At 45.6% G+C, this 27,769-nt stretch overlaps 2 protein-coding genes across 2 annotated transcripts in view; both read right to left on the reverse strand.

Annotated features, from left to right (window-relative positions):
- Window positions 1-3,205, reverse strand: part of LOC124041280 (bifunctional heparan sulfate N-deacetylase/N-sulfotransferase 2-like) — a 191,564-nt gene extending 188,359 nt beyond the window's left edge. Inside the window, 1 exon segment of the mRNA XM_046358688.1 lies at window positions 2,991-3,205. The gene's annotated coding sequence lies outside the window, so the exon portion shown is untranslated.
- A 1,672-nt stretch (window positions 3,206-4,877) lies between these two features.
- The window catches only part of LOC124041282 (zinc finger SWIM domain-containing protein 8-like), a 33,336-nt gene continuing 10,444 nt past the window's right edge, over window positions 4,878-27,769 (reverse strand). Inside the window, 23 exon segments of the mRNA XM_046358690.1 lie at window positions 4,878-6,429; window positions 8,395-8,573; window positions 8,919-9,038; window positions 9,196-9,399; window positions 9,594-9,771; window positions 11,098-11,595; window positions 11,780-12,003; window positions 12,126-12,415; window positions 12,534-12,678; window positions 12,681-12,755; window positions 12,942-13,094; window positions 13,232-13,547; window positions 13,666-13,790; window positions 13,968-14,066; window positions 14,268-16,003; window positions 16,552-16,727; window positions 16,795-16,996; window positions 17,109-17,229; window positions 17,625-17,706; window positions 18,379-18,486; window positions 21,857-22,029; window positions 23,770-23,864; window positions 24,905-25,058. Coding sequence (XP_046214646.1) covers window positions 6,226-6,429; window positions 8,395-8,573; window positions 8,919-9,038; window positions 9,196-9,399; window positions 9,594-9,771; window positions 11,098-11,595; window positions 11,780-12,003; window positions 12,126-12,415; window positions 12,534-12,678; window positions 12,681-12,755; window positions 12,942-13,094; window positions 13,232-13,547; window positions 13,666-13,790; window positions 13,968-14,066; window positions 14,268-16,003; window positions 16,552-16,727; window positions 16,795-16,996; window positions 17,109-17,229; window positions 17,625-17,706; window positions 18,379-18,486; window positions 21,857-22,029; window positions 23,770-23,864; window positions 24,905-25,058 — 5,657 coding nt within the window. The 3' untranslated portion in view covers window positions 4,878-6,225.

Here is a 27,769-nt window from a genome sequence, read left to right on the forward strand (position 1 = left end):
TTTTGAGCTGCTAATGTCTAGATAATTCCAGACTGCAATGATTTGTAAAGATCAAATAAGAGTATGATCTTGCACATTATGACAGATCAATGTCAAATATTATGATATGTTCGATTGAATCATACATCAGCCCAGCCCTGGTTCTCAGACATCAGTAATGTGATCAGAGGACAGAATTTGGCTTGATCCCACAGCTCAACACTATTTGGGCGTTCTACTCAAGAATAAAATGAAACAAGTTGAAGCGGCTCATGAAACAAGGACTCAGCTTATTGTACCAGTCTTTCAAAATACAGCTTTTAAAAAGACTTCATGAGGAGCAAAATGTAGATGCGTCTGATAGTGAAATGTAGGCTACTTTTTACTTTTTGTGAAAGTGCACCTTGGGAAAAGATATTCATTCACTAGCATTTTGGGATGTTACTGGTGAAATGTTAATTGGTTAGCCACTGAAAATATACTTTACAAAAATAAGTGCAATATGTCAAATGTTGGTCCCAAGTTAAATTTTCCATATGCACAAAGAGCCCTTATACTTTGTGCACACTTTTGTATTATATCCCTGTTAATGAGGATTTCTCCTTTGCCAGGAAAATCCATGCACCTGACAGGTGCGGCATATCAAGAAGCTGATTAAAACGCATGATCATTACACAGGTACACCTTGTGCTGGGGACAAAAGGCCACTCAAATTAGCAGTTTTGTCACAACACAATGCCACCGATGTCTCAAGTTGAGGGAGCATGCAATTGACATGCTGACTGCAGGAATGTCCACCAGACATTCATTTCTAACATTAATTTCTCTACCATAAGCCACCAACAATGTTTAGAGAATTTGGCCTTACAACCACGTGTAACCATACCAGCCCAGGACCTCCACATCCGGTTTCTTCACCTGCAGGATCGTCTGAGACCAGACAGCTGATGAAACTGAGAAGTATTTGTCTGTAATAAAGCCATTGTGTGTGGAAAAACATTCTGATTGGCTAGGCCTGGCTCCCCAGTGGGTGGGCCTATAGCTGCGGCCCCTGCCCAGTCATGTGAAATCCATATATTTGGGTATATTTTATTTCCTTATGAACTGTCATTTTTAAATTTAACAAAATCAACTCGTGAAGGCAATTATTCTAACAAAGATTTAGTCATGCCATTAACCAGCATTTATCTCCTGTTCTATTGGTTTCCATATAAACTTTCGTTGTCGAGAAGCCAAAGGGACAATCCTAGTCATATTAGCAAACCCATTATAGAGGGGGAATCTAATAGCAACTACTTTCTAAATCTCTCGTATATGGAACTGCTCAGCTTAGAACTGTTGTCAATTAATTGCATTTGGGCAAATGTTTGAAAATTACGTTGTATTAGTTGCTTCATTACAGGAGTTACATGTTCAATAATAATATATAGTCTTTTGACTAAGATAATAAGCTTGCTATTGTTGCATGTTTCCATTAAGATGTTAATTAATTAATAATGTCCGGTCCTTTTATGCATGCATGGTATCAGAGAGGATGAGGCGAAGCGAGAGGTTTCAGTCTCGCCAAAATCAGTCCAAAACGTATACGGACTTATTTTGGGCCTACGCTTGTCGCCTGCCTTCACGCACAATGGGACGACTCCCATTGTTAAGGTGGAAACATAAGCGTCTCTTCATTATTTACAGATATCTGATAGTACTTTGTTGGTCACGTCATTTCACTGTTTGGATGTTGTTTTTTTACCGTTTGTTGACCGCTTAATGAGGGTCAGTTAGTCGGCAGCAAAATTGATCGAAATGTTAACCCCTACTAGCATTACATGACTTTTCAGGACATATTCCAAGAAATGCTTTCGAGCCTATCAAGTTAACACTGCTTATCAGAGCAAACATAACTTAACACCAGGGTTACTGTGGCTCCTTCTGCCACGGTGTCCACATCTAAACCAATCAATGGCGACCACTTCAATCTACTAACTTTCATTCAATAACCAAAGATCGTGTGGTTCCTTGTGCAATTAATCATTTGCCCCTGTCCTGGCAAAACCTCTTCCACCGCCTCCACAATGTTACCAGCGTCAAAATATCTGGAATACCGTGCAATGATTTGGCTAGTTGAGTGTTAACATGGCGTAAATATGGCAAACCAAACCTTTCCATATTATCTAATACCTAAGGAGCCATTTTATTCTGGTTTAATATTGTCAAATGTTAACCACAGAAGGTAACCAACACTGAACTGGGAAATCAGATTAACCAAAATAGCAAACTGACGTAGGAACACTAAACAAGAAATCCATTGCCTTCGGACAGTGCCTGAAACACCAGGTCAGGAGACATGTACTATACGCATTAGTTAATAACACTATAAGAAACATTTGATGATGCATAACGTTAAGCTAACAGTACAAAGGTCATGACAAGTTAACGTTTGTTAACGCGTCAGAACAATGAGCCAGATCTCGCGCCAGATAAACAAACGCGTCAATGTAAAACAAAACAAAAAACACCTTTCAAATGTATTTAAGAGATTACAGAATTGGATACAAAAACAATGTTATACATTCGTCAAACTATAGTTAACTACTGTTACATTACATAATGATAGCTACTAATGTTAGCTAGATTACTGGTTATGGAAAAACTTTTGCATGCAACACAGTCCGTCATATGATTCACCACTAACTAGCTAGCCGCTTAATATAAGCTAAGCAAAGAATTTCAGCATCTCTTTAGACCGACTAGAACCAACAAACACATGCTGCTGGAATTGAACAAATGGTATGTTTTCTTCATAGTTAAAACGTTACTGACACGAATACAGATGTCCACGTCGTTCGCATAAAATTCAAACAAAATCAACAGGAAAATCATCAATCCCAACTGGCACTGAAATATAGGTAGCTAGCTTGCGAGGTTAGCCTACCGGCTAACTAGTGTTGCAAACATTCAATGGGCTTCAAGTTAAGAGAACAGGCAAAATATTCCAAGTTAATGTTTTTTTCACTTACCAATGTACGTCTTTGGAAGACAGCTATCCACATGAAATGCACAATGACAGAAAATATGCAAATGCTTAAGTTTCAAGTCTAGTTGACAGCATCGCTCGTGAATCCGCCATCTTCATTCAGCAATCGATGTATTCTGCCGAAACTCCGGAATGAACCATACATAGCGAGCAAAAGGGAGATTTCGTAACAGTGGAACATCCAAACCTTAATCTTGGGAAATGACTCTGATCGCAGGAAAATCATTGAAATTACCCAATTTAAAAAACATAATTATGTTGGTATTCTTAATGTTAATACGATTATAATGCTTGGTTTTTAACCCCCATAACACATATGTTTGATGATACCCTTGTCCGGACAGAGAACACCCCTGAGCCTCTTACCTTTCAGCTTCACAGGTGGGGCTATATATACACAATAAACACAACTATAAACGCAACATGTAAAGTGTTGGTTTCATGAGCTGAAGTACAAGACACCAGGAATTTTCCATATGCACAAAAAAACTGTTCTTTCACATTTGTTTACATCTCTGTCAGTGAGTTTAAAGTTTTTTTGTTTTACTTTGCCAAGATAATAATAATAATATATGCCATTTAGCAGACGCTTTTATCCAAAGCGACTTACAGTCATGTGTGCATACATTCTACATATGGGTGGTCCCGGGGATCGAACCCACTACCCTGGCGTTACAAGCGCCATGCTCTACCAACTGAGCTACAGAAGGACCACCAAGATAATCCATCCACCTGACAGATGTGGCATATCATGAAGCTGATTAAACAGCATGATCATTATACAGGTACACCTTGTGCTGGGGACAATAAAAGGCCACTCTAAAATATGCAGTTTTGTCACATAACACATTGCCACAGATGTCTCAAATTGAGAAAGTGTGCAATTGGCATGCTGACTGCAGTAATGTCAACCAGTGTTGTTGCCAATTGATTGAATGTTAATTTCATAAGCCACCTCCATTGTTTTTAGAGAATTTGCCAGTATGTCCAACCGGCCTCACAACCACAGACCAAGTGGAACAATGCTAGCCAAGAACCTCCACATCAGGTTTCTTCACTTGCGGGATCATCTGACCAGTCACTTGGTCGGCTGATAAAAACCTTTTGTTGATAAAAAACTAATTCTGATTGGCTGGGCCTAGCTCTCAAGTGGGTGGGCCGTTGCCCTCCCAGACCCACTCATAGCTTCACCCTTACCCAGTTATGTGAAATCCATAGATTAGGGCCTGATTGATTAATTTCCATCTATGAACTGTAACTCAGTCAAATCTTTGAAATTGTTGCATGTTGCGTTGATATGTGTTTAGTATTTGATAAGCTGCACATTATACAATTCTGTAATTAATACGGAACCATGACATACATTTTTCTCCAACGCAGAGTACTGAGCCATGCTACTCCTTTTACTTGGGTCACTAGAGGACAAAAATCTTGATAAAATGCTAACTTTGGTGTATGAGCAGGTAGCAAGTGTAGCAATTGTAAAACATTGCAAATGTGTCTTCCCATGTAAACTGCATTGTCTTATGAACCACCATCATTTGGGAACCATTCTATGAAAGCCATTTTGAACTACATTTTGGGAATTAAAGATTAACTATAATAGTGTCGAAATGAACTCAGATTAGCCAGACTACTGGAACCCAATCATAAATTGCCCTATGGTTCCCTCTCCTGGTCATACTGTGACAGACCAAAGAATGAATTTTATGTCATACCTTTTCATTTTGCCAGTCAAATCCATTGGAGTTTCAGTGGTCAGAGGATTTAAAATAAATAAGTAGACTATTTCTGATTTACATTAATAGGTGGTTCAAGTGTCAATTTTTGTACTCACTTGCACTTTCGACCCACATAAAATTACAGCAAATTAGTGTTTTGAATTACCTTTATTAAGTAAACTCTACATGTCAGTATTGCTTTATCCATTTTTTTTATTCTAAATTACAACTTCTTGCAATCAGCAAAATGTTTAATTTTTTTTTTCAATTAAGCTACACTTCGAGGAATACAAAAATATCACAGTACATTTTCTACTAAGTCACTCTTCACCCCGTGAGCTCCAGAGCAAGGTTGGCGGTGTGGATTTGGAACACAGGGATCTGGCAACGCCGCCTATAAAACATCAATGGACATGAATTCCACAGTAACAGCTGATGGATGTATCCTGGAAATCCAGTCTGCATATAAGCCTTTATGAGCATAGCACTTTTATGATTCTACATGTGCAGGGCATATGTAAATGTCATGTCCACTCATCCTTTATGTGATCCTGATATTTGATTGGATGATTGTACTTGAGATTCTCAGGGGCCGTACACTTGCACTCTTGAACCACTACAAAAGGGCCAATGATGAGTTTGGTCCAGCCAGACTCCTGTGTTTCCAGACCCAAAACCTCAAACCGCTAAATTGGAAAAGGTAACCCACACAAAACTCATGTTAACACTCGCTCATTCTCAAAGTCCTCTCTGCATACACGTTATTCTATACAAAATATCAAAAACAAAAGATTAAACAAAACACTAAAAAGAATCCTCACCCGTACTCAGATAATTTTCGTATTACTTTTTTTTTTCAATTATTTCAACAAACTGTTTTTTGTCTTGCTTTTTTCTTTTTTAAACACTGTCAGAATACCTAAAATTCAGATCCGTAGTGACTGGTGGAGGCTCACTCCCCCAGGACAGAGGAATGTTGCAGTATGAATCTGATTTACTCAGTTGTTTCAATAAAAGAACCAACTAACATTAACAACAAAATAAATGACAACTTATACACCCCAAGCAACCATAAAGCATCCTTCGTGACAGCTTCTGGTAGGAAAGTTGGGAGGATGAACATGAGTTGGGAATATACGTTACAGGAAGTTACAAAGAGACATGAACCATGATAAATGGGAGCTGCAATTCAGTCACAAACCGATATAGAAAACTACATAAACTGATCTCCATTCAGCTTACCTCAAACTCTGTCTCACACACCTATGACATCTAAAAGGAAATGGGGGTTGATTGTGCTGCCTGTGTGCTGTGTAGGGTGTGTACATCAGGGTACACAAGGAGATGGGTGACGTCAGGTGAGCGAGAGGCCTGAGAGGCGAATGGAGAGAGCGTTCGATGCAGGGCTACGGGTCGATGGAAAGAGACAGAGATCGACAGGGCTGTGGGTTTGTGGGGTGGGAGCGTCGTTCCTCTCCCACTCCACTGCCCTCATAGTCATGGGGAGAAGGTGGCCATCTCCAGAGAGATGCGCTGCCACAGCTCCTTGGTCTGCTTGCCCCTCTTCAGGTTTTGCAGCACGTCATTGAACTGCATCATGCCCACAGGTGTCAGGCAGAAAGCCCCACGGGCGCTGCGGATGATGTTGACAAAGTCGTCGTAGTCGGCCGGGGTCAGGTGGATCAGCCGGTGGTGGATGTACTGCAGTGGGAATGGAGAGGGGGACAGAGAATCAGATGGACTAAGTCAAACAGGGCACCAAAGGGTCATCTACTTTACTACTTATGTCAAAGTTAGGCACAGAGATAGGGCACCCATGGGTCAAAGGGGCATCAAGGGATCATCTCTTTACTCAAATCCAAACCCTACCCACAATGAACGGAGGAAATTAGTCTGATACAAGGATGGTAATAGCTCCACTTTGTCCTCTGAGAGACTCTGGGGAATCTTCGCCACATTGTGAATATCAATCCATTCAGGTCTACACAAGTATATCGGGGCTAGGGGGGTAGACATGGATTGGTCAACAGTGTTTGGTGGGATACAGATATCCTTATGTGGTCCACTATCTTAATAGTATACCTTGATACGGACACCTTTAACTAGGTGGTTTCAATTATATTTCTGCTTCTGGACAATGTATTTCATACTAAGACGCGCTAGCAGGCAGAGTTTAAATGGGTTAATTTAATCACATCCCTCCATCTCAGGGTTAGCCCTTTGTTAGGGCATTGATGAAGTGATGAGAATTCAGTCTTTTCACTCCCAGCTTTGAGCAGGTGCTTCATTTTTTTACCTCTCAGGACAGATTCTGCATCATAATGAGGTTAAATTGCTAAATTATTAATGGGAAACAGAGAGCGTTTCAGTTTGCTCACAATGGTGCTGTTTAATGAAGTATGACTCAAAAGGGTAGACACTAACCTTGGTACTGCTGCAATTTCAGACAGTCATTTCAATATAAGAACCACAAAAGTTACTCTTTTGACCTCATTTACCCGAGTTTAATATGAACAGGATGTGTTCTAAGGGGGAGTGGAGAACCAATTCCAGAGAAAGACATCACAAGACATCCAGCATATGGAATTCATTCCCTTTCCGTGAGTGAGGAAGTGATTCATTGTCAGTCATGGTACATTTCCTCTTGAGTACAACCCCCAGATACCTCATCTCATTAACTGCCTGATGAGAAAGAGTGGAGAAGCCTGTGTCGCGCTGATATTGTCACCGGACATCAACAAATGTGCCAGCACACACACACACACACACACGTGTGTGTGAGTGTGTGTGTACAAGTGTGTGTAGAAATAACACATCATTCAGATAAGAGAAAGTGAACTGACACTGGGTCAAATAGGAAGAGGTGTGTGTTACACTTTACAAAGTGAGAATTTGAACATTCACCTTTAAAGCCAACACAGTGGTTTTATCTAGCCTCGTTTAAAGTAGAAGGACAGTGACTCAAACCGCAGCAAGGAAGCAAGGAATTCAGTGTGCACATGCATGTGCATGTGAGCAAGTACAGAATCTCCAGGGGGCAACATGCCTTTTAGCTTCGCAACTGTCACAGCCGATTATCCGCTTCCCCATCAGAGCAGGCTATCCAGTGGTGGCACTCATGAGTCTCCCTTCTCCACGGTGTGTAGCACTCGGACTTCATCAACTATTTATGTAAGCTGTGAGAAACGCTCACTCTCCTTCTCCTCCCCAAGATAATACTCCCCCTGCCCTGCCAATACACAGAATAGACCCACTCTGATCAGTTTCTAACCTAGTATCCTGATATAAAAATGTGGTTGTGTTGTACACTTTTAACCAAGGGGACAGTCAACGTGTATGCTCAGGATATGAGGTTCATGGTGTTTACCAAAGAGCTTTGTGGCTACTGAAAGGCTGCTGTATTTGTATATACTGGTGAGATGTGAGCCCCTTAGCTGTTTACAGATCTGAAATAACTTGATAGGGGATATTTTTGCCATATTGTCCACACCCAAGTCTTGGAAGACTAGGTGAAGCCATCACCATTCACCACATAGCTTATACATACCTGGCCAAATGGCTAGGGGTTGTTTGCGGCCTAGGCTCTGGTGTTACCTGTCAATAGGCCTGTTGAAGGGCTAAGGGAAGGATCTAGAGGGTAGTTTGCAGCCTGGACCCTGGTGTTACCTGTAGGTAGGCCTGCTGGCAGCGCTGCACCAGTTGGTGGAAGGCAGGCGTGCGGAGGTGGGCATGGATGTGGGCGGGGTTCAGTCTCTGGAGAGCCTCCATGATGATCTCCTGAAGGACAAAGGGGCTGAGCACGCCCTTAGCCGCACCCACACAGAACTGGTACACGTAGTTCACCCCTGGAGAGGATGGGAGAACCGGGAACATTTAGTATTTAATGACAATTAACATAAAAAGTCTATGGCTAACATATGTTCTACTTTGAATTCTGGCAGAGTACCCTGTCATTTCAGTAAAATCCTCTCAACATACACAGAAAATGCAGTGCTCCGATATCGATATTTCTGTTTATGTGTCTTACTTAGCATTCAACTGTAGTCCTCACCTTCGTAAACCACCAGATACCATTATGCTGGTGTATCAATAATTCAAATCTATAATTCCCAAAACACTGTAATAGATCAAACAACCACTTGAATCAAAGATGCCTGCAGAATGCCCTCTTCACCCCTGCCCTTTCTCACCTAGCCGTGCAGCCAGGCCCAGGAGCCACTTGACGTCCTCTGTGTATGGGGGGCTGCGGGAGAAGTTATTGGGGTGGTCGTTGTGAGCCCTCCTGCCCAGCATCTCCAATGCTAGCATGCCTATCAAAGAGTCAGGGTCAAATATCACAGTTATCAACACCACCAATCAGTTTGAATAAAAAGCTAAACCATAGAAAATGATTAAACTGATATTCCCAGTGCTTATACCATCTATAGATGTTTATCATGGACACTTAAAAGAATGGTTGTTCCTCACCAACTCTGTATGCTGAGTGCAGGTAGTGAAGGCCCTGCTGGCTGATTGGCTGGCTATGCTGCTCGTCTTCAGATGGGAAGGGGGCGCTGACCAATGAGACAGGCTGAGAAGACATTCCAGGAAGAGATGACCCCTGAATGGCCTGGATTGTGGCGCCTGAATGGACGCCACCTACTGGATAGAAAGGGGAAAAAGATGCGGCTCCTGAGAGTGCCATAGAGAGTCCATTATAAAACATCCAAGTTCAAACTTATTTTTTTAACAACTTCTGCTATAAAATGTGAACCATCAACTATACACACACTTACATGGGCTAAATAGATTCTTATTTTACATCTATAGACATACAAGGGACAAAGACATGCATGCACACACCCACAGCAGAGGTCTTTGCTCACCTGCTACAGTGGTGCTAAGAGGCAGGCCGGTCTCTGTGTGATAGGGGTGGACGGCGATCTGGGTCATGGACGGCACGGGAACACCGGGGAAGGTGACCGCTGTCGCTGCCATGGGCGGATGGGGGCCAGTGGCCACTGAGAACGGGTACTGGGCACCGATAAAGGCCGGGTGCATTCCCTGAGAGGGCACACAGACACACTTAAAATTAGTTAGATGCTATTCTCTGTTGCAGTCCTGGGACACTGTCTTATGCCAGATAGTGTGACATTCGTCTGCACTGAGGGACGAGCAACACGGAGTGACAAAGACAATGGTCGTGGGCTTAAAGGCACAATGCAGTCAAAAATGTGATTTTTCTGTGTTTTATATACATTTTCACACTATGAAGTTGGAATAGTAGTATGAAATTGGTGACAATTCCCTTTTAGTGTAAGAGCTGTTTGAAAAGACTGCCTGGAATTTCAGCCTGTTGTGGTGGCATGGAGTTTTTCCTGGTGACAATATTAAAGAGAGTTCCAAACCTTTATTCCAATAACAGCTAGTTTTCAGTGTTCCCCTCCCCACTCAGACCACTCCCAAACAGTCCTAGCAAAATTATTGCTTGAGAAATTGCTATTTTTGAAGTCAAACACTATGGGTACACCGGTGCATACTGATCACTTGGCAGTGGTCCAGTTGTCTAGTTGAGTCGCCTTGAAACTCAGTGTCAATGTTGTCTGTACATCTTTCTGCCCCCCCCCTCCCATATCAATTTTATACTGTAAAAAACTGTCACAAGTTTTTAATGAAACCAAAAAGTTAATAAAATACAATATACAGAAACAGGTGTATGAAATCAAAGTTGTAATAAAAAATACCAATAATAGAAATTAAATAAAGGGAATGCAAAACTGTGCGTTAGTCTCCAAATTCACAGTCTCATTTTCAAATGGATCTTGTGAGTTCCAAACGGGGTGGAGCAGTCTCTACCATCTGATATTCTCTGTGATGTTCTAGGGACTGAGAGAAGGCTTGCATCTAGTGTGAAGCAAAGTTTGGGGTGTATAGGGATACGTTATGTCTTCAAAGTAGATGGAAGCTACTTAAGATGTAACAACTATCAGCACAGTGTTTCACTGGAAGCCATAGTAATGATTCTCAACCAGCCTATTTCTGAGTTTATTTGTGATAGTAAGTACCGAGTGGCGCAGCGGTCACAGGCACTGCATCTCAGTGCTACAGGCATCACTACAGACCCTGGTTTTATCCTGGGCTGTATCACAACCGGCCATGATCGGGAGTCCCATAGAGTGGCACACAATTGTCCCAGCGTCGTCCGGGTTAGGGGAGGGTTTGGCCCGGCATTGTAAATTAAGAATTTAACTGTTATTTCAATTTGACTCTTATTGCCATCTCCATGTCCATCTCTTATCGAATTCTTCTCCCCTACTATCTCTCCCTCAGCCCATCTTATCAGTATCTCCTTGTCTTCCTGCCCTCCCTCCCTCCAGACAGTCCTCTTACCTGTGGGTAGGCACCCCCTGACACGGGGAATACAGTGGGGCGGGGGACGTGCTGCAGTGGGTGCCCCAGGTACTGGGGGGTGCAGACTGTGGGTAGGTGGGCCTGGATGGTGGTGTAGGGGTGCAGGCCCTGGGTGTGGGGGTGGGCCATGGCCGAGCCGGGAAGGGCGTGTGATTGGTAGATGGTGGAGCCCACAGAGATGACGGGCACCACAGCCGCTGCTGTCACTGAGGCCGTCACCGTGGCGACGCCGGAGGAATCCATGTTGCCAATGTTGTCCATTACACCATGGCCCATCTCTGGGGGCCTCCTTCCAGCTCCACCGTTGGCCCCACAGCGTCCCGGGCCTTCACGCTGGGCCCCTGACCCCCCGCCTACTGTCTGCTCATAGAGCCAGTACCACTGGTGGGCCACCTCAAACAGAACCTCAGGGTACACACCACCCCCCTTGGCTGCCTCCTCTACAGCCATACAGGCTTTCTCTAGCATCACGTTGTCCTGCAGGGAGAGAGGCGGGGAGGAGGTGAAGAAAAGAGAGAGAGAAGAAAGGATGAGGAGATTTAGGGGAAAAGGTGCATTTTAGAGAGAAAATGGATAAAAGGGTAAAAGAATAAAAGGATGCCCAGCCTACATGAGTAGTCCGATGTGTCTTCTGCAGAACTGAAGAGTACCGGACATGTACCTGTTCCTTGCACTGCACCAGGGCCCTCTGGATCTCATTGGGGTTGAGGGCGTGTGCATGGGGCAGGCAACTTAGGGCCAGCTCAGCCGCAGCGCGAACCATGTTGGGGTCCCGCGCCCGTGATGCTCTGTCGGCCAGTGATGCCACCTCGGGAGGGGTGAGGTGCCCGTCCCAGCATTCCACCAGGATGTTGAGGGCAGCACTGCCGATCTCCATGGCCTGGCCTGGAGGGGAAGAGGGAGAGACATTCATTATAGCTACTACTGTCTCATGGACTATGAAAGAACTTCACTTTTGGGGTGACCTATCCCGATGAGAAAGGACAGAGAAAAATAAAGCTCCTCACCTGTGATCCAGGAGACGTGGGAGGAGTAGGTCCTGGAGAGCCAGTTAGGTGAGACAAAGTTGTGCAGGCCTAGGGCGTACAGGCCGATCTCAAAGGCACAGAGGTGCAAATTGCGGTGGGGCCCCTGGTGGCCTCCACTGGCTGAGGGCTGGGTGAAGATGGAGGTGGAGCTGTTGCCCCCGGCCTTGATCAGCACGGTCTTGGCCAGCTCGAAATAGAAGTGGGCCGCCGCCTCCGACGGTTGGTTGGGCACATGTGGTGCATGGCACTCGGGACGACGCCCTTTATATCTAAGAGGGGGGCGAGAAGAGGAATGTTCAATTAGCATATTTTTGTGAATACCCTAGTTGAGTTCTCCAATAATCAGATGGCATCAACACATGTATAGAATATGTAGAAGTCACTCACCTGCTGGTGTCTGTGCTCTTTGCCCTAGCTCCGCCTCCAGCCCTGCGAGAGCCACTGGATGAGGAGGAGCCTAACGAATCAGAAGAGGAGCTGCTGATGCTGTCACTGTCTTGGCCCCTCCCCCAGGAAGCTGCAGCCCAGCCCCTCTGAGCGGGCGTCGACTAAGGGTGGGGGAGCTGTCTGAGGTGGTCTCAGGAGCACTGCTGTCGATACTCGCCATGCCTGGGACAAAACACTTAAAACTCAAACTTCTATCTAGTCAGCCACGTGTCAATACTACCTCTAGATGGCCATTCGAGCCATACAATACACCCTGTTCAAATGCAGTGCACACTATACAGTATAGGCTGTTATTTGAGAGACAGCCAGTGTCTAAATCTGAGGTTTAGGTGGGGTTGTCATGGTTACCTGTGTGTTTCTTCTTCTGGCGGACAGGAGAGCCCCAGCAGCGCCCGCTGTATGCCCCCCGTCCTCCCAGCGCCAAGCGGCTCGGCACTGTGCCCTCTGGCTTGAATGGGACAGCCTCACTCGGCTGGTCACATGACGCAGGCTGGACGCCATCTGCTAAGACAATAAGTTAAGTACTGAATAAGTTTTACATCTAAACAGTAGCAACAAAGTTGGATTAAAACAATTCCTTCCATTTTCAACAAATCTGTTTCGCATAGGTAGGGTAACATCTGTCGTCTGTGCCTCACCTTGCTCTCTGGCCTCACTGACACACTCTCCGGCTGTGGAATTGTTCTGCACCCCACTGCCCGCCAGACCTGCCTGCTGTCCTGCTGCCCCCCCAGCAGCCACCGCTTGCAAGGAGGAGGAGGACCCGGCTGCAGCTGTGGCGTTGGGGGCATGTTTGGACACCCCTCCTGTGGCACCTCCGTGTCCGTGAGCAGTGTGGGCAGTGTGCTTGGACGGGCTCCTTTGGCTGCTGGCAGCTGGCTTGCTGGAGTAGAAAGAGCTCAGGGTCTGGGGCTTGTGGGTCTGGCTCTCTCTGTCCAGCAGCTTGTCCAGGATCTGGAAGGTCAGATAGTGAGGGAGAGTCATCCACAAGCCATACAATGCATTCAAAAAAATGCATTAATATGTTTATTGGTAACTAGATATTCTACTGGCCACAGTGCAGAAGGTCTACCTTTTTCAGCTTGCTCTGGTCATCCTTGTATGTGATCATGAGGGCCAGAGCCAAGTCTCCTTTCTCTCTCCTGGTCCCCTCACACAGCAGAGGATGCTCTGCCTCGCTCACTGTGGTCTTCATACCTACACCAGGGGGTTGGAAAGATGAAGACCGAAGCAAAAGAGTTCATCTGTTTTTAAGCCAAACTAGCACCGGGACGTTTTCCTATTTAAGTATCACTAACCTCAACACGGAACCACTAAATGGCACCTACCTCTTTCTGAAGGTGTAAATGCAAAAAACCTTGTGGTTGAACTTACCCAGTGCTGCTACAGCCGCCTCAAAGCCCAGCTCCTCATCTCCAGGCATCTCGTTGTTCCGGTTACGGCTAGGCGGACGGGAACCTGTGGGGGACACAACTGTACAAACAAGATAGAGAGGGGGACTAGGTGAAATATAAATGACTGGAAGTCTCACTTGTGTGATGACTGCATGATGTGTAATTCAGATCAATTATCAAGTAAACGTTATACATCTGTGTATGTAGTGTGTGAGCTCAAACAGAATCTCAATGTGGAAGGAAAAAACATGGCAAATTAAAAATGTGTAGCAAGATTCACCTGGGGTACACAGCACATCAAATATGAAGCTGGCCAGCATGAGGGGCAGGACAGGCCTGTAGTCACAGAAGTTCCCATCTCGGAGCTGCTCGGCCCTGTCCCGTATGGACGTCATCTCCACCAGGCCCAGAGGGATTTTCTTCAGCAGAGCCACCACCTCTGACTCCTGGTAAGCAAGCTTGACCTCCAGGGCCTTGGTGGAGGCTGGGGGCCTCTGCAGCTCAAGAGAAAACATACCCGTGCTGAAGGCCAGGTTGTGGAGCTCCAGCCTCTCGCTCAGCACCGTCAGCAGGAAGGAGGTCTTAACCAACGTGTTAGTGGCCACCTGGGTCTGCCTGCTGGTGGACACCTTGCTCTTCTTGCCCTTGGTCTGGGGCTGCTCCACCTTCAGGTCTGGAGGGTTGGCCAGCAGGTCTCCGGCCAGCTCCACTGCCAGTCTGCAGGCATCGTTGCTGTAGCCGTGAGCGTGGAGGGCCTCTGCACACGCAAACAGCACCTCCATCTGGCCCTCCTGCTCCAGTGGCTTGATCCCAGCAAAGATGTCTGGTTCCTCCTCATTGTTGTTCTCCGACACTCTCTCTGCCCCCTCCTCATTAGCTGAATTCAGAAAGTAGGCCTGGTAGTCATCCTCTCCTACAGGGTCTCCTCCTGCCCCCGCTACTCCCTCTGGGGCCTGATTGGGCAGTGCTACGGCTCCAGTGCCAGTTTCTCGGCGGCCATCATGCGGTGACTTGGCGGCAGCTGTAGTCACGGTAACAACCGAGGTAGAAGGCCGAGCATCTCCAGCGATGGCCGCCTCCTCATTTCCATTCATCTCCGCCTCCACATTCACCATGGCAATGGCTGCTTCCACGATGACAGCAGCGTTCTCTTTGGTGGGGAAGGCGGGCTGGGATTCAGTGGCAGGCAGGGTGGCCCGTTTGCCCTCGAAGGCACGCTCCTTGGGCGTGTTTCCGGCCCCTTTCCCTCCCCCACTGTATTTGTGTGGCTCTCTGAGTAGCGGGCTTGGTGAGGGCAGCATCTCGGGCGGCGGGGGCGTGAAGTCAAAGGTGTTGCTGGCCTCAGCACCCAGCGCCAAACTGGAGCCATCATCCAGGCTCAGCTCGGCCATGTCAGGCTCGAGGGAGCTGTCCTCACTGCTGGTGCGCCGCTTGGCCGCTTGGTGTTTTCCCCCTACCACTCCTGATCCCCCAGAGGACGACTTGCCCCCCTGGGCTAACTTAGCCTTGCTCCCAGTGGACGAGGAGGAACCTGCGCCTTTGTACATCCCCTTACTACTGCCCTCCTCTAGAGAGAGAGACACACTGCCCCCTAGCCGCACTAGGACCCCTCCTCCGCCCCCAGCCGACAACCCCTTCCTCTTGCTCACGATGGTCTCTTTGGGCCTGACCGCCACTTCTTGTTGGGGACTTCTGCCCTTGTAGTCTCCCCCACCTCCCTCAGAGCTGCCAGATCTCCCTCCTCCAGGTTCAGGGGGGTCTCCAGCCAGGCCAGCCTTGGCCCCTCTCTGCTGCTGCACTGCCCTGGCCCAGCAGAAGGAAGCGCTCTTCTTGTCTGCACTGCAGTAGGTGATGCCTGGCAGTGGGTAGGCCACCTCCCAGTTGAAGTAGCAGGACTCCACGGCTGGCTTGAAGCCCTGGAACAGTTTGTCCAGGGACTTGCGGTGTTGTCCTCGCTTCACGATCTCAATCACCTTCAGATGCCACTGCTTGAGCTGGGCAGCCAGCTCCAAACGCCTATGGGATGGTGTAAAAAGAAACGTAGACACACATTGTTATAGTCAGTCCAGGAAACAAGGGCCACAGAGCAGAGACGATAGTAACAAACATGCACACACACCATTATTCTCAGAATTGCCACTAACTGAAAGACACACACACAAAGAGCTTTCTGCAAGAAACTGACACTGTTGTTCCTTATTTCGCTTTCTGTCATTGCGTCTCAAAGAGCTAATTTAACACAGTGTCGAGTGAGACCACATAGCACTCTAAAAGCCAAGCAGCAATCAGGGCACAGTAAATCAGGAGGATGCCCTGGTCTAATACACTCAATGTCCCAAACACTTACTGCTCTAACCAGATTAACTTAACAGAGCCTCAAAAGAGTGTATATCAACCCAACGCAGACAGATATAGACTTGGAATGGGTTGTGAAAGTGAGAATTTAATTGAAGGTAAGAGAGACAGGAGTGCTTCTTTGTTGTCAGTAGTAGACACTATTCTAGTTAATGTAGGAAACCAAGGCTAAGTAAGTGTTAGACAGAAAGAAAGGGAAGTGACCTCACCTATGAGGGCTCATGGTGGGGTCTAGGACAGCCAGCCTCCACAGAACGACCATCTCATCACACATGCTGGCGCAGGCGTGGGCTGCCACCTCTGACTGCCCGTTACTGCGCCCCGTGTGCCCGCTGGCACTGCTGTGGGATGCCGAAGTACGCACGCTGTACCACCAGCCAATGATCTGCAGAGAGAACAGTCACCTCTGTCCTATCATGTGTGAATAAGTATGTATGTAACGTGTGGGTTACCTGTTCATAAGTGAGACACTGCTCAGTGAGGATCTCTAGTAGGGGTGCAGCGTTGCTGTCTCTCCTCTTGAGCATCTCCCTGACAATGGAAAGGAGGTTCCAGATCCCCTCGGGCTCCCGCCCCCTCAGCGGCCTCAGCAGACATGCCCACTCTGCCGCCGCCGGGGGCTCCGTGGATGACAGGTACATGGAGTTGACGTCACTGCACCGGGAGAGAGGGAGCACACACACAGGTTAGCAAGTATACTTCCACACATTACCTGCGTCATCTCCTTAATATACCTGTTGCCTTTGACTATGCCAGTCTGTCTTACCTGAAGACAACAGGAGAGGGGCCACAGAACTTGTGCAGAGTCTTCTTGATGTTGTCACTGAGCGTAGACTCATCTAGATACCAGGTGCTCTGATCAGAAGCTGAGGGGCCAGCAGTGGGGTCTGTACACAGGAGACAGGGAGTAAACACAAAGCCAGAGAAATGCAATACAACAAACATACAGGAAATGTCAAGATGCTGATTTAAGCTGATAATTGGGAAACATGTCATGTGAGGGCCATCTGAACCACTTTATAGCATGCTCAAACCACACATATATACAAATGAGCAAAACGCCCTCAGGCATCTCTCTACCATTTGCACTATCTACAGTTGTGGGCGTGGGACGCAACCCCTATCTCATATTGGTGGCGGATGTGGTGAGTTACACCCCATACAATACACAGCACTTTGACTCATTATCATCGTCTCCGATCACATTATGAACCCTTGTGAGAGATAAGTAGAGACTGCCCCCTGCAGGAGGCAAACAGAAATGCAGGCTGGCAGGGCGTACCGGGAGCCCCACACACTGTGTTGATGGCTGTGGACTGGGAGGACAGGAGCTCATCCAGAAGCCTCTGGGCTGTGGGCAAAATCTGGAGGAGAAAAATAACAGATCAGTTTTAATGAGTATGATAGAATCTGTTTCAGATCCACTAATGATAGGTTATGACAATGGGTTTCGCCATTGTTTCAGGGTTGGGGCATAGCTTCTCATGGCTACTTGTTAAATCCTATGTTTTGAACACAAGGCTCTAATTACAGCTAAGAAATACAGTTGGCCTTAGAGCTGAGTAACATTACACTGACCAACACTGCACTATTGACTGTAATACATAAGGAGACAATGCAACTACTGTGTGTTCTTTATCCCAGTTGCACAGGGGGCAGACAAAGGGAGTATTGAGACTGGGCATGTTACAGGCGGAGCATAGCTACCTCTACAGACCTAGCCACTGGGAGGTAGGACAACATTGTTCACACATTCAACTGAATGTATTTTTGCAACTATTGGTGATCTTCAGTAGATAAACAACATTATCTAAATGTTTTTGAAGAGCCTAAAGGGATTGAGAAATGAGTCTAGGATTCGATGCACAATATATGGCTTTGCTAATACAATTTACACATTTGAATGTAACTTTCAGTGGTTGGAACTTGCCTCCTAGTTATGATGACCCTCCACATTGAGGTACCCAGCAAACCCTTTATTCCTGAAGTGAAGCTAGCAGATAATCTAACCAGTTAGTGTGGTGCGACAGTCTGACCTGTTGGGGAAGCTCACTGATGAGGTACTGGGCAAACTTCTGCAGCTGGTCCCTCTGCAGCCGGGACAGGGACTCTGACACGGGGGCTCGCAAGCACACTGCAGAAGCCTGGCAGACAAACAAAGGAGTGACAGGTATTAGTGTACATTTAGTATCTCACCTTGCTCGGTTTCCAGTTCACACACAGAGTTTAAATGCAGAGAATTAAAATATAAACTGAAATGTAGGTGTGCAACAAACTTCAAGTTCGGGGGTCATACAGTACAAGACACCACTACAACAGAAAGTGGTTATAATATACCTCACATTAAAATAAGACTAGAGAGACGGGAAAGAGAGAGAGAGGTGGTCTGCTAATACTGTGTGGTGAGCAGAAACACTTGGGATTCCTGGCCCAGGATGGAGACAAGAGAAAGGAACAGAGGGGATGATATAATGATGATGGGCCGAGTATCTTTTAGGGAGGGACAGCGGCATGATTGTGCTCTAATAGCCTGCTAAAGAACATTTCATGGGGAGAGGCTATACGGACATGCCTGGTGCCTAAATGGATGAAGTGTGTCGCACAGCCGTTCTGGTATGCCCTTCGTTTATGCTGGCAACAGCATGGTGCTAGTTAAAACTTATGAAAGGAAGTGATGTGTATTTTGAAGGGCGAGGGAGAAATAACCTTTAGCATTGTTCACCATCTCCAATTTGTTCCATCCCACTTCATTTTATTTTGAGTAGGATAGCAGCCTACATGAGAAATAACGTATTGGTAGTAACCATCTGGATGTCACAGTGATACAGCCTATTCTGCTCAATGGGGAGATTTGCGCTGAAAACCAGCAACATGGGGCACAGTGTCCTTCGCTCCCGCTTGCCGCAGTAAGGAGAGGGAAGTAGTTAGATAGTTTAGCCAATATACGGCCAGGGTGACAGCTAAAGCACAACATTTGTCGTGATTTTCACCTGAAAATGTACAACTACGGAATTAATGTCTATGTTATATTCAAATAATTAAAAAATAAACATAACACTTACTCCAATAAAAACAGAATGATTCTAAACACTCCCAGGTCCCAATTTCGACAGACAAGTTCCAAATTCTCGCCGAAGTTCCTAGCCACAAAAATAAACTAGCTAGATTGCTGGGAAGGGCTCATCGGGACGACTGGCTAAACTGAACTGAGTCCGTTCATCTCCACTCGACTCTTGCTTGGCAGACAAACGTCATCCATTTGGGCACCAGACGTATAGCCTCTCCCCATTCCAAACTCATGAATAGGATTATACATCAGCAGCAGATATGCCCATTGCCAACACACTCCCCCTAACCCCCAACCTTTCGGTGACGATCTTCTGCTGATCTCTGACCAAAACATTTCAGAATAAAATACTTTGAGATCATCAGAGGTTATAACAGATAGATCAGTTCTTTAGGGGTGTTAATGTGCATTGCTTTACACACTTAACAGTCAAGAGTTCTGTGCTGAGGTGTGTGTGCTTGTGCTTGGTATTTATCACGTAGTTCTTCTGGAGTGGTTTCATAATGTGCAACTAATTGAGCACACTCAAGTTGAACTGTGTGCGTGCGTATGTGTGTGTGCGTGCCTGTATGTGTGTGTGATCAAGCGCCCTTGAGAGGAACAGGAAAGACACAGACCTGTGGGTTCAGTCTGTGGATGTATGTCTGAGAAGATACACATTTAGACAACTTCTTGTTGAAAGCACAGTGCCTATATTCTGACACACCGTGTGATCATGCTCTCAGGAGACACGGAATTTCAGGAAATAAAAAAAATGGTTATTAATAATGTATTATTTCAAAGCTACACCCTACGGTTCCCCATTTTAACACAACCCCCCCAAAAAACTGCACTAGTGGGTCTGTATTTCTCACAATACCTGTAGCAGCATTCCTTTGAAGACCTCTCATGATTTGATGTCCAACCCATGAGAGGGACGTGGCAACTGTTGCATTCCCTGCTGAGTATTTGGAGTGATTAAATCTGTTTTGACTACTGCATCGCTCTTTTGTCATAGCAAAATGTCACCTCTTATGGCAAGTAAGTGGACTGAATAACTGGAAAGGTCTAAGCATAACATAGCCCCAATGGCTTTGCGAGAATGGCGTCACCTAGGGCGACAGGTTTTCAATATCCACTTTCACAGAGAGGGTGAAAAGGCCGGCCTGCCATCTGGGCCTGAGAGATGTTAATTACTTTACAGCTATTCAATTCCATTCAATACAATAATGGCTAATGAGGGTCCATGTGCGCCTGATAAAGGGTCACAAGAAAGCTATGGAGGTGTGTGTGTGTGTGTGCCACGGCCACAGAACAGCTGACAGTCGGAAGTGGGAGAAGACCTACACAGCAGGGAGTGGGGGTATGGCTATGGGAGACTAGGCTCTCTCCTGGACTGATAATTACATAGAATGAGAGAGAATGAGACAGAAAGAGAGAGATCGGGTTGTTCCCCAGTGGAAAACAAATATGAGGATTTGCAGAGTTTAAGATCAATGTAATTTTTTGATTCTGATCATATGGCATTATTCGTTTTTAGTGCCATGGGATCATATGATCTCAGAACATCTGAACATAACGTCAAAGGCTGAACTGAGCCCACACACTCATTCATGCCAACACACACACTCAGACCTTGCAAGACCCACCTACACTGTGATATCAGTAGAGAACAGACAGTCCTCCACCCAAAGACATCAGAGCCTCCCACACATACACACTCATAGTGCCTCAGCACTCTCTTACACCCTTTGAGTCACAGATAGACAATTCCGTACATATATACAGCAAATCTGTAGGCTATTTGAATTCATACAATGTATTCGAACAGTAATGTGTTATATAGACGGTAGGAGTGTTTACCAACAAAACCGATATAAGTGCAACCACGACTTAAAAACAGACAGGGTTGGCTTACAAATCAAAGGATTATTACATTATTACTACTACGTGTAAATAAGTTATATTTTGTCTGCAAATGTTTTGGAAAAAACAAATACATTTGCCCAAGAAGCACTTGTTGGTTGTACAAATACATTGTTACAGTTGTTGGTTAGCTGTCTAGCTAACCCTAGCCATATTAGCATAGAAGTGACAAGCGTCAAAATACCATGTCTTGCTTTGAGGTGTTAAGAACAAATACAACCAGCTGAAACAAGTCATCTACAATTCACCAAACAACAGCTTCTAGTCCTTGTTGCTAGCAATCTATGACAACAACACAGAGCCTTTGAACTCGGAGTTGCACACAAATAATTGTTGTGACGTTGTCAACCCATCTATAGGCTATGGCTTGTGTCTGTACCAGGGTTGGAGTAAAAGTTCCTAAATTGAAATGGAATTGACTGTTATCACAGTACTACACTAACTCACATGTATACTGTACTATAATTGCAGCACAAAGGTGTATAGGTGTTTTCATGTGGTAATGCGGTGTAATTCATGTTGTGTCTGTACTCTAAACTCACGTTGTGGATCCTGAAGAGGCAGAGGGCCACCACATGGGCGCACCACTTGGCCCCGGCTCCACAGGTGCAACTGCAGGAAGTGATGCGGCAGCGGTCGAACATGACAGCCACATTGTACGCCCCTTTTGATTGGCCAGCCTGGGGCGACACCACGGTGGCACTGAGGTGGAAACCTTTGAGAGAGAAAGAGAGGGAGCGAAAGAAAGAGAGAGGGGATAATATCTGCTCTGTAACATCCATCTATTTGTCTGTGTCGGACAATGAGATTTGAGCAATGGAATGAGAAATACAGTGTTATGATAAAGTGGGGCAGGAACTCTTAGGGTGATGGCCGACACTGCAGCAGCAGTGCTGTAATGCGTCCTGAGCCTGGGCTGCCAGACAGGAAATGAAAGGCAGTTATTTCCATGCACATGTAAAGACTAGGAGATAGGAGGAAAAAGAGGGAGAGGGGGACGTTGCCCAAAAGCTTTTACCCAATGGACAGCAGCCAGCATTCTCCTGGTGAGCCCGAGCCGGCACAGAGCAGGAGGGGAGGGTAGGAGAGGTGGGGGAGTAGAGGAACGGCTCAGAGTAACTGTTCCAGATTCAACATAACAGGACCCCTTCAGTCAGCCGAGCCAGCCTGCTCCAGTTTCTCTGCTCCTACCTGGCAATCTCCAACTCCTCCTCCACCTCTAACCTACTTCCTTTCCCCTCCTACTTCCACTGGGAGACATGGTTTCCATTACCTCACAATTAACTCTAATGTGTTTAACCTAATACAGCACTGACATACCCTGGGCTTGCAGGAAAACAATGAGGGGCACACTGCAGATAAAGAGAAAGCACTTGCTTTCAAAATGGTTGTAAACATTTTAATCAGACCCCTTTGTTCATTATGAATGTATTTGAAAAAGCTAATATATGCCCCTCCAAGGTTTAATACAGTGGGAAAGGTTATATCTCTAGATATCGGCTTTCAGCTACCCAGAATTGCCTTTAACATAACTTACAAGCATTAATCACCAAGCCGACTGTTGAGCAGTGGAAGAAGGGGCATTTCACTGCAATACTTTCTGATCCTAGCTGGCATCTCAGTGATGTTGAGTGTAATGGATGAGTCACACAATCATTATGTAGAATGCTCAGTGGATTTCAGGCAGGCTGCTTGGCCCGTAGTTAATCCTAGGTGCTGTGCCCATTGAAGTGGTCCATGTAATAGCAGGTCTATGCACTATATTTCACCTCTGTGGTTTCATTCATTGACCTAAGAAATGTCCTAAATGGCACAGTACAACAGCAACATTCCTACGATTACGCTCCATCAAGTTCTCTTTCTAGTAACGAACAGAGGGTTGGCAAACTCAATGGCGATTGATCAGTGTATGGCCACATACCCTGACCGGTAAAAAACCCTGGTTCCTAGTGGTAGCCTATCACTACCAGAGTAGTGGAGGTTGTCAGAGGTTGTCGTGTCACAGGGTCAGGAAAACTCTAAGCCCTAGTGATGAGCGGTGAGAGTGGCATGGCGCGGACTGAGCTCTATCTGTTAGAACTGGTGAGTGAGGCTCCGTTTGGACCATTTAGGGCCATTAAAGCACATGTAATCCCCACACATCCTTCCTGCCTCCCTGGCCGGCTGCTCTAATCCAGTCATCTGGGATGAGCAGAGATATGCAGAGGCTCCACCCGGATTCCGACGCAACAGAGGTGAAAACAGCATCCGACCTGGGATAAATGTTCAACTAGATAAATGCACAACTAGTTTTTGAAACCCAAAGTGAGTGTGGGGCTGTGGAACAAGCCTAGCCAATATGTGACCAGGACAACTTTATGGAGGTTTGTTGGATGTTTGGAGAGTTCAGCCTTCCGTGCTGCTGTTGTCTTAGAGCTGTGGTGGAATTAGGTGAAGGACACTGCTCAGTGCTCACCTATCTGCAGAGGGTCTTTGACAGCCCTCATCCTGTACAGCTGCTCCCCTCGCTGGAACTCATCAGGGCTGCCGTTAGCCAGACACGAGTACAGCCTGCAGAGGGAGAACCGCAGAGAGAGGGGATGAGATCAGAGAAAAAATAAGATACACTAACTTCTCCAAATACTATGTCCCCTCTGAAGAAGTGCTAGCTATTTGTATAATGTGTGAGTGGTCCCCAGTATTTGGCATGAGTGAATGTTCTGAGTGATTTCATAAATGTAAATGAGTGGGTGTGTGATAAGCTGAAATGGAATGGGATTCCAAAACAGAGAGAGTACGATGTACAATAAGCCTCATGCCATTTCATTTCCTTGTCATCCCTTTAAAGGCCCAGTGTAGTCCAAAATGTTATTTTATGTTTTATACATATTTCCACACTGAGGTTGGAATAATATCTGTGAAAAATAAGATAATGCCCTTTTAGTGTAAGAGCTGATTGAAAAGACTGGCTGAAATTTCAGCCTGTTTTCGTGGGATAGTTTTGGCCTTCCATGTTGACATCACCATGCGGTAAATTAGTTAATAGACAAATAAGAAAGAGTTCCAAACCTCTGCCAATAACTTATTTTCAATTTTCCCCTCATTTAGACTACTCCCAGACAGCCCTAGCAAAATTCTTACTTGAGAATTGCCCTGTGCTAAAAAAGCTTTTTCTTGTGGACAATTTTAATTGAAAACAATCACAGTAGATACTTAATTGTTACCCAGAAATAATTTGATATTGAGATTAAAAAAACAGTTGCATTGGACCTTTAACAACAATCCCAAAGATCAGTGTGTCTCCAGATATCTCTGAACATATGGAAATCCGAGACGATCTGAGATAGACTTCAGAGCGTGTGTACAGTTTGGTTTTAATATCCTTGTGGGTAACAGAAGTCCTCACAAGGATAGTAAAACAAGTAAAAGTTTAACAAGTAGTGACATTTCACCAGTCCCCACAAAGAAAATGCTATTTTAGACTTCAGGGTTACAATTGGGGTTAGGTTTAGGAAATAGGGGTTAAGGAAAATAGAATTTTGAATGGGAATAAATGTTATGGTCCCCACAAGGATAGGAAAACAAACGTGTGCGTGTGTATCCAGCCTCACCGGATGTCCTCCTCATTCTCTGGGAAGCTCCAGTAGGCGATGCGGAGCTGCAGCTGCTCGGGGACAGGAGGGTAGACCTTCTCCACCACCTCAAACGGGATGTGGAATGCAACCTGCTTGGCTGATAGCTCCACCAGAGGGATGACCTGACCATCTAACAGAGACAGAGAGAGACAGACACAGAGAGACACAGACACGACAGAGAGACAGAGAGAACCAAACATTGAGTGAGTGAGTGAAAGTGTGCCAAAGGGAATATGTGTTAAAATGCATGTAAGACAGAATAAAACAGAACAGAAATCTACTGTGTGCCCCCATGTTACAATGGTAATTCCTTTTGGGCTCTGCTCCCAAGGGTTCACCCAAACACACCACACAGATAGAAGGAAGGTGAATAAGAAAAAGGGTCCTGGTGTGTGTGTAACAGTAGGGATCCACTATTAGCGTGAAATTTGGATAGCCACGCTAGCTTCACCCTCATGTGGAGGCATCAACAGTCAATCCAGTAGTGGCTGGAAGCTATAGTGAGCTTCGATTGGTCAAGCTCAGCTGCGATATCGCAATGTATTTGCATAAAGTTCAACTTTCCACAACTTAGGTCCTGCCCTGTTAACGCTCCCTCGCCATGCTTGCATTGCCCAACCACCCACTTCGCTTCCACCCATCCATCGAAAATTAATGGGGCTCCGTTTCATCGTCCTAACATGCTCTATGGTTCTCGGCCATAAGTGTGTGTGTTGTGTATAAGACAGAAAGAGAGACACTACAGAGAAACTGGGAAGTGTGTATGCTTTGTAAAGTGTAGAGTTAGCAATCTACTGAACTCGTATGAAGGACAATGAGGGCTGCCATGAAAAATATGACTCTCTAACTTTACAAACACAGACCTGTTTCCAGGCTCACTTGTCCTGCCATCGACAATATGAGGAAAGAAAGCAGTCTGAATAATGTCAACAACTGTGATGGCTGTGGTTCATATGGTCAGAAGCCATAGTCAACCTATCAAGGATGGGGAGGGTTGTTGTCAACTATTTTGACCGGTTGACAAAAACATTGCCTTGGTGCAAGTCTCCACAGTTTACACAAACCAGGAAAAACCATCAGCCTTAGTTGGGAGAAAAAAACATTGGGGTTCCCTGTTACAAGTCATGTCACGTGGTCAGGAAAACCTACTGGACCTACTTAGGACTTTAAAGCTCCCTTGGTCTCCGTCATCAGAGAGGAGGACAGCTGCCAAACCTGCAGCCCCTCCTGTATAGCCTGATGGCTCACACTAAATGATTCCGCTGCTGTTGTTCACTACATACTTTAGGTCTGAGACTGCAATCATTGAAGTTGTTTGTGGAGACGAGGGGCACTGTACATCAGCAATTGGATCGTCTCTAACCAATCAGAGTATCAAAGCCAATGATACATTTTTAAACCACCGCTTTACCCACGTGTCTCAGCATTTACCCATCGGTTTCTGGACCAATCAGACGGCCCCAAATGTGTTCGCATTCGGTGAACGTTCAGGGAGGTACTCAGATCCAGACACATTGTGGCGAAGAAACTTACATCTGTGGGCGTGGCGTAGCGTTTGGCCTGAAGCAAGGAGTCTGGGTAGCCAGGCAATGTCCTGTCAGACAAGGAAGAGTCTAGGTTTCCTGGGGGGTCCTGAACCCACACCACCCCTTCTCCAGATACAGCATGCTTCAACAGCTACAACAACGAGTCGCTAAAAATAAAACGCACTAGAAACATATATAGTACCAGTCAAAAGTTTGGACACGCCTACTCATTCAAGGGTTTTTCATTATTTTTACTATTTTCTACATTGTAGAATAGTGAAGACATCAAAACTATGAAATAACACATATGGAATCATGTAGTAACCAAAAGAAAGTGTTAAACAAATGAGATTCTTCAAAGTAGCCACCCTTTGCACACTCTTGGCATTCTCTCAACCAACTTCATGAGATAGTCACCTGGAATAAATTTAAATTAACAAGTGTGCCTTGTTAAAAGTGAATGTGGAATTTATTTCCTTCTTAATGCATTTGAGCCAAACAGTTGTACTGTGACAAGGGTGATATACAGAAGATGGTATTTTACCAAAAAGGTTCATATTATGGCAAGAACAGCTCAAAAGAGCAAAGACGGTCCTTCATTACTTTAAGACATGAAGGTCGGTCAATCCGGAAAATTTCAAGAATTTTGAAAGTTTCAAGTGCGGTCGAAAAACCATCAAGCGCTACGAGGACCGCCACAGGAAAGGAAGACCAGGAGTTACCTCTGCTGCAGAGGATAAGTTCATTACAATTACCAGCCTCAGATTGCAGCCCAAATAAATGCTTCACAGAGTTCAAGTAATAGACATCTCAACATCAACTGTTCAGAAGAGACTACGTGAATCAGGCCTACATGGTCGAATTGCTGCAAAGAAACCACTACTCAAAGGACATCAATAAGAAGAAGACTTGATTGGGCAAAGAAACATGAGCAATGGACATTAGACTGGTGGAAATCTGTCATTTGGTCTGATGAGTCCAAATTTGAGATTTTTGGTTCTAAGCGCTGTGTCTTTGTGAGACGCAGAGTAGGTAAACGGATGATCTCCGCATGAGTGATTCCTATCGTTAAGCATGGTGGATGTGGTGTGGGGATGCTTTGCTGGTGACACCGTCAGTGATTTATTTAGAATTCAAGGCACACTTAACCAGCATGGCTACCACAGCATTCTGCAGTGATACGCCATCCCATCTGGTTTGCGCTTAGTGGGAATATAATTTGTTTTTCAACAGGACAATGACCAAAACACACCTCCAGGCTGTGTAAGGGTTATTTGAGCAAGAATGAGAGTGATGGAGTGCTGCATCAGATGAC

This window comes from Oncorhynchus gorbuscha, linkage group LG08, assembly GCF_021184085.1.
Source record: "Oncorhynchus gorbuscha isolate QuinsamMale2020 ecotype Even-year linkage group LG08, OgorEven_v1.0, whole genome shotgun sequence".
Classification (NCBI taxonomy): domain Eukaryota; kingdom Metazoa; phylum Chordata; class Actinopteri; order Salmoniformes; family Salmonidae; genus Oncorhynchus; species Oncorhynchus gorbuscha.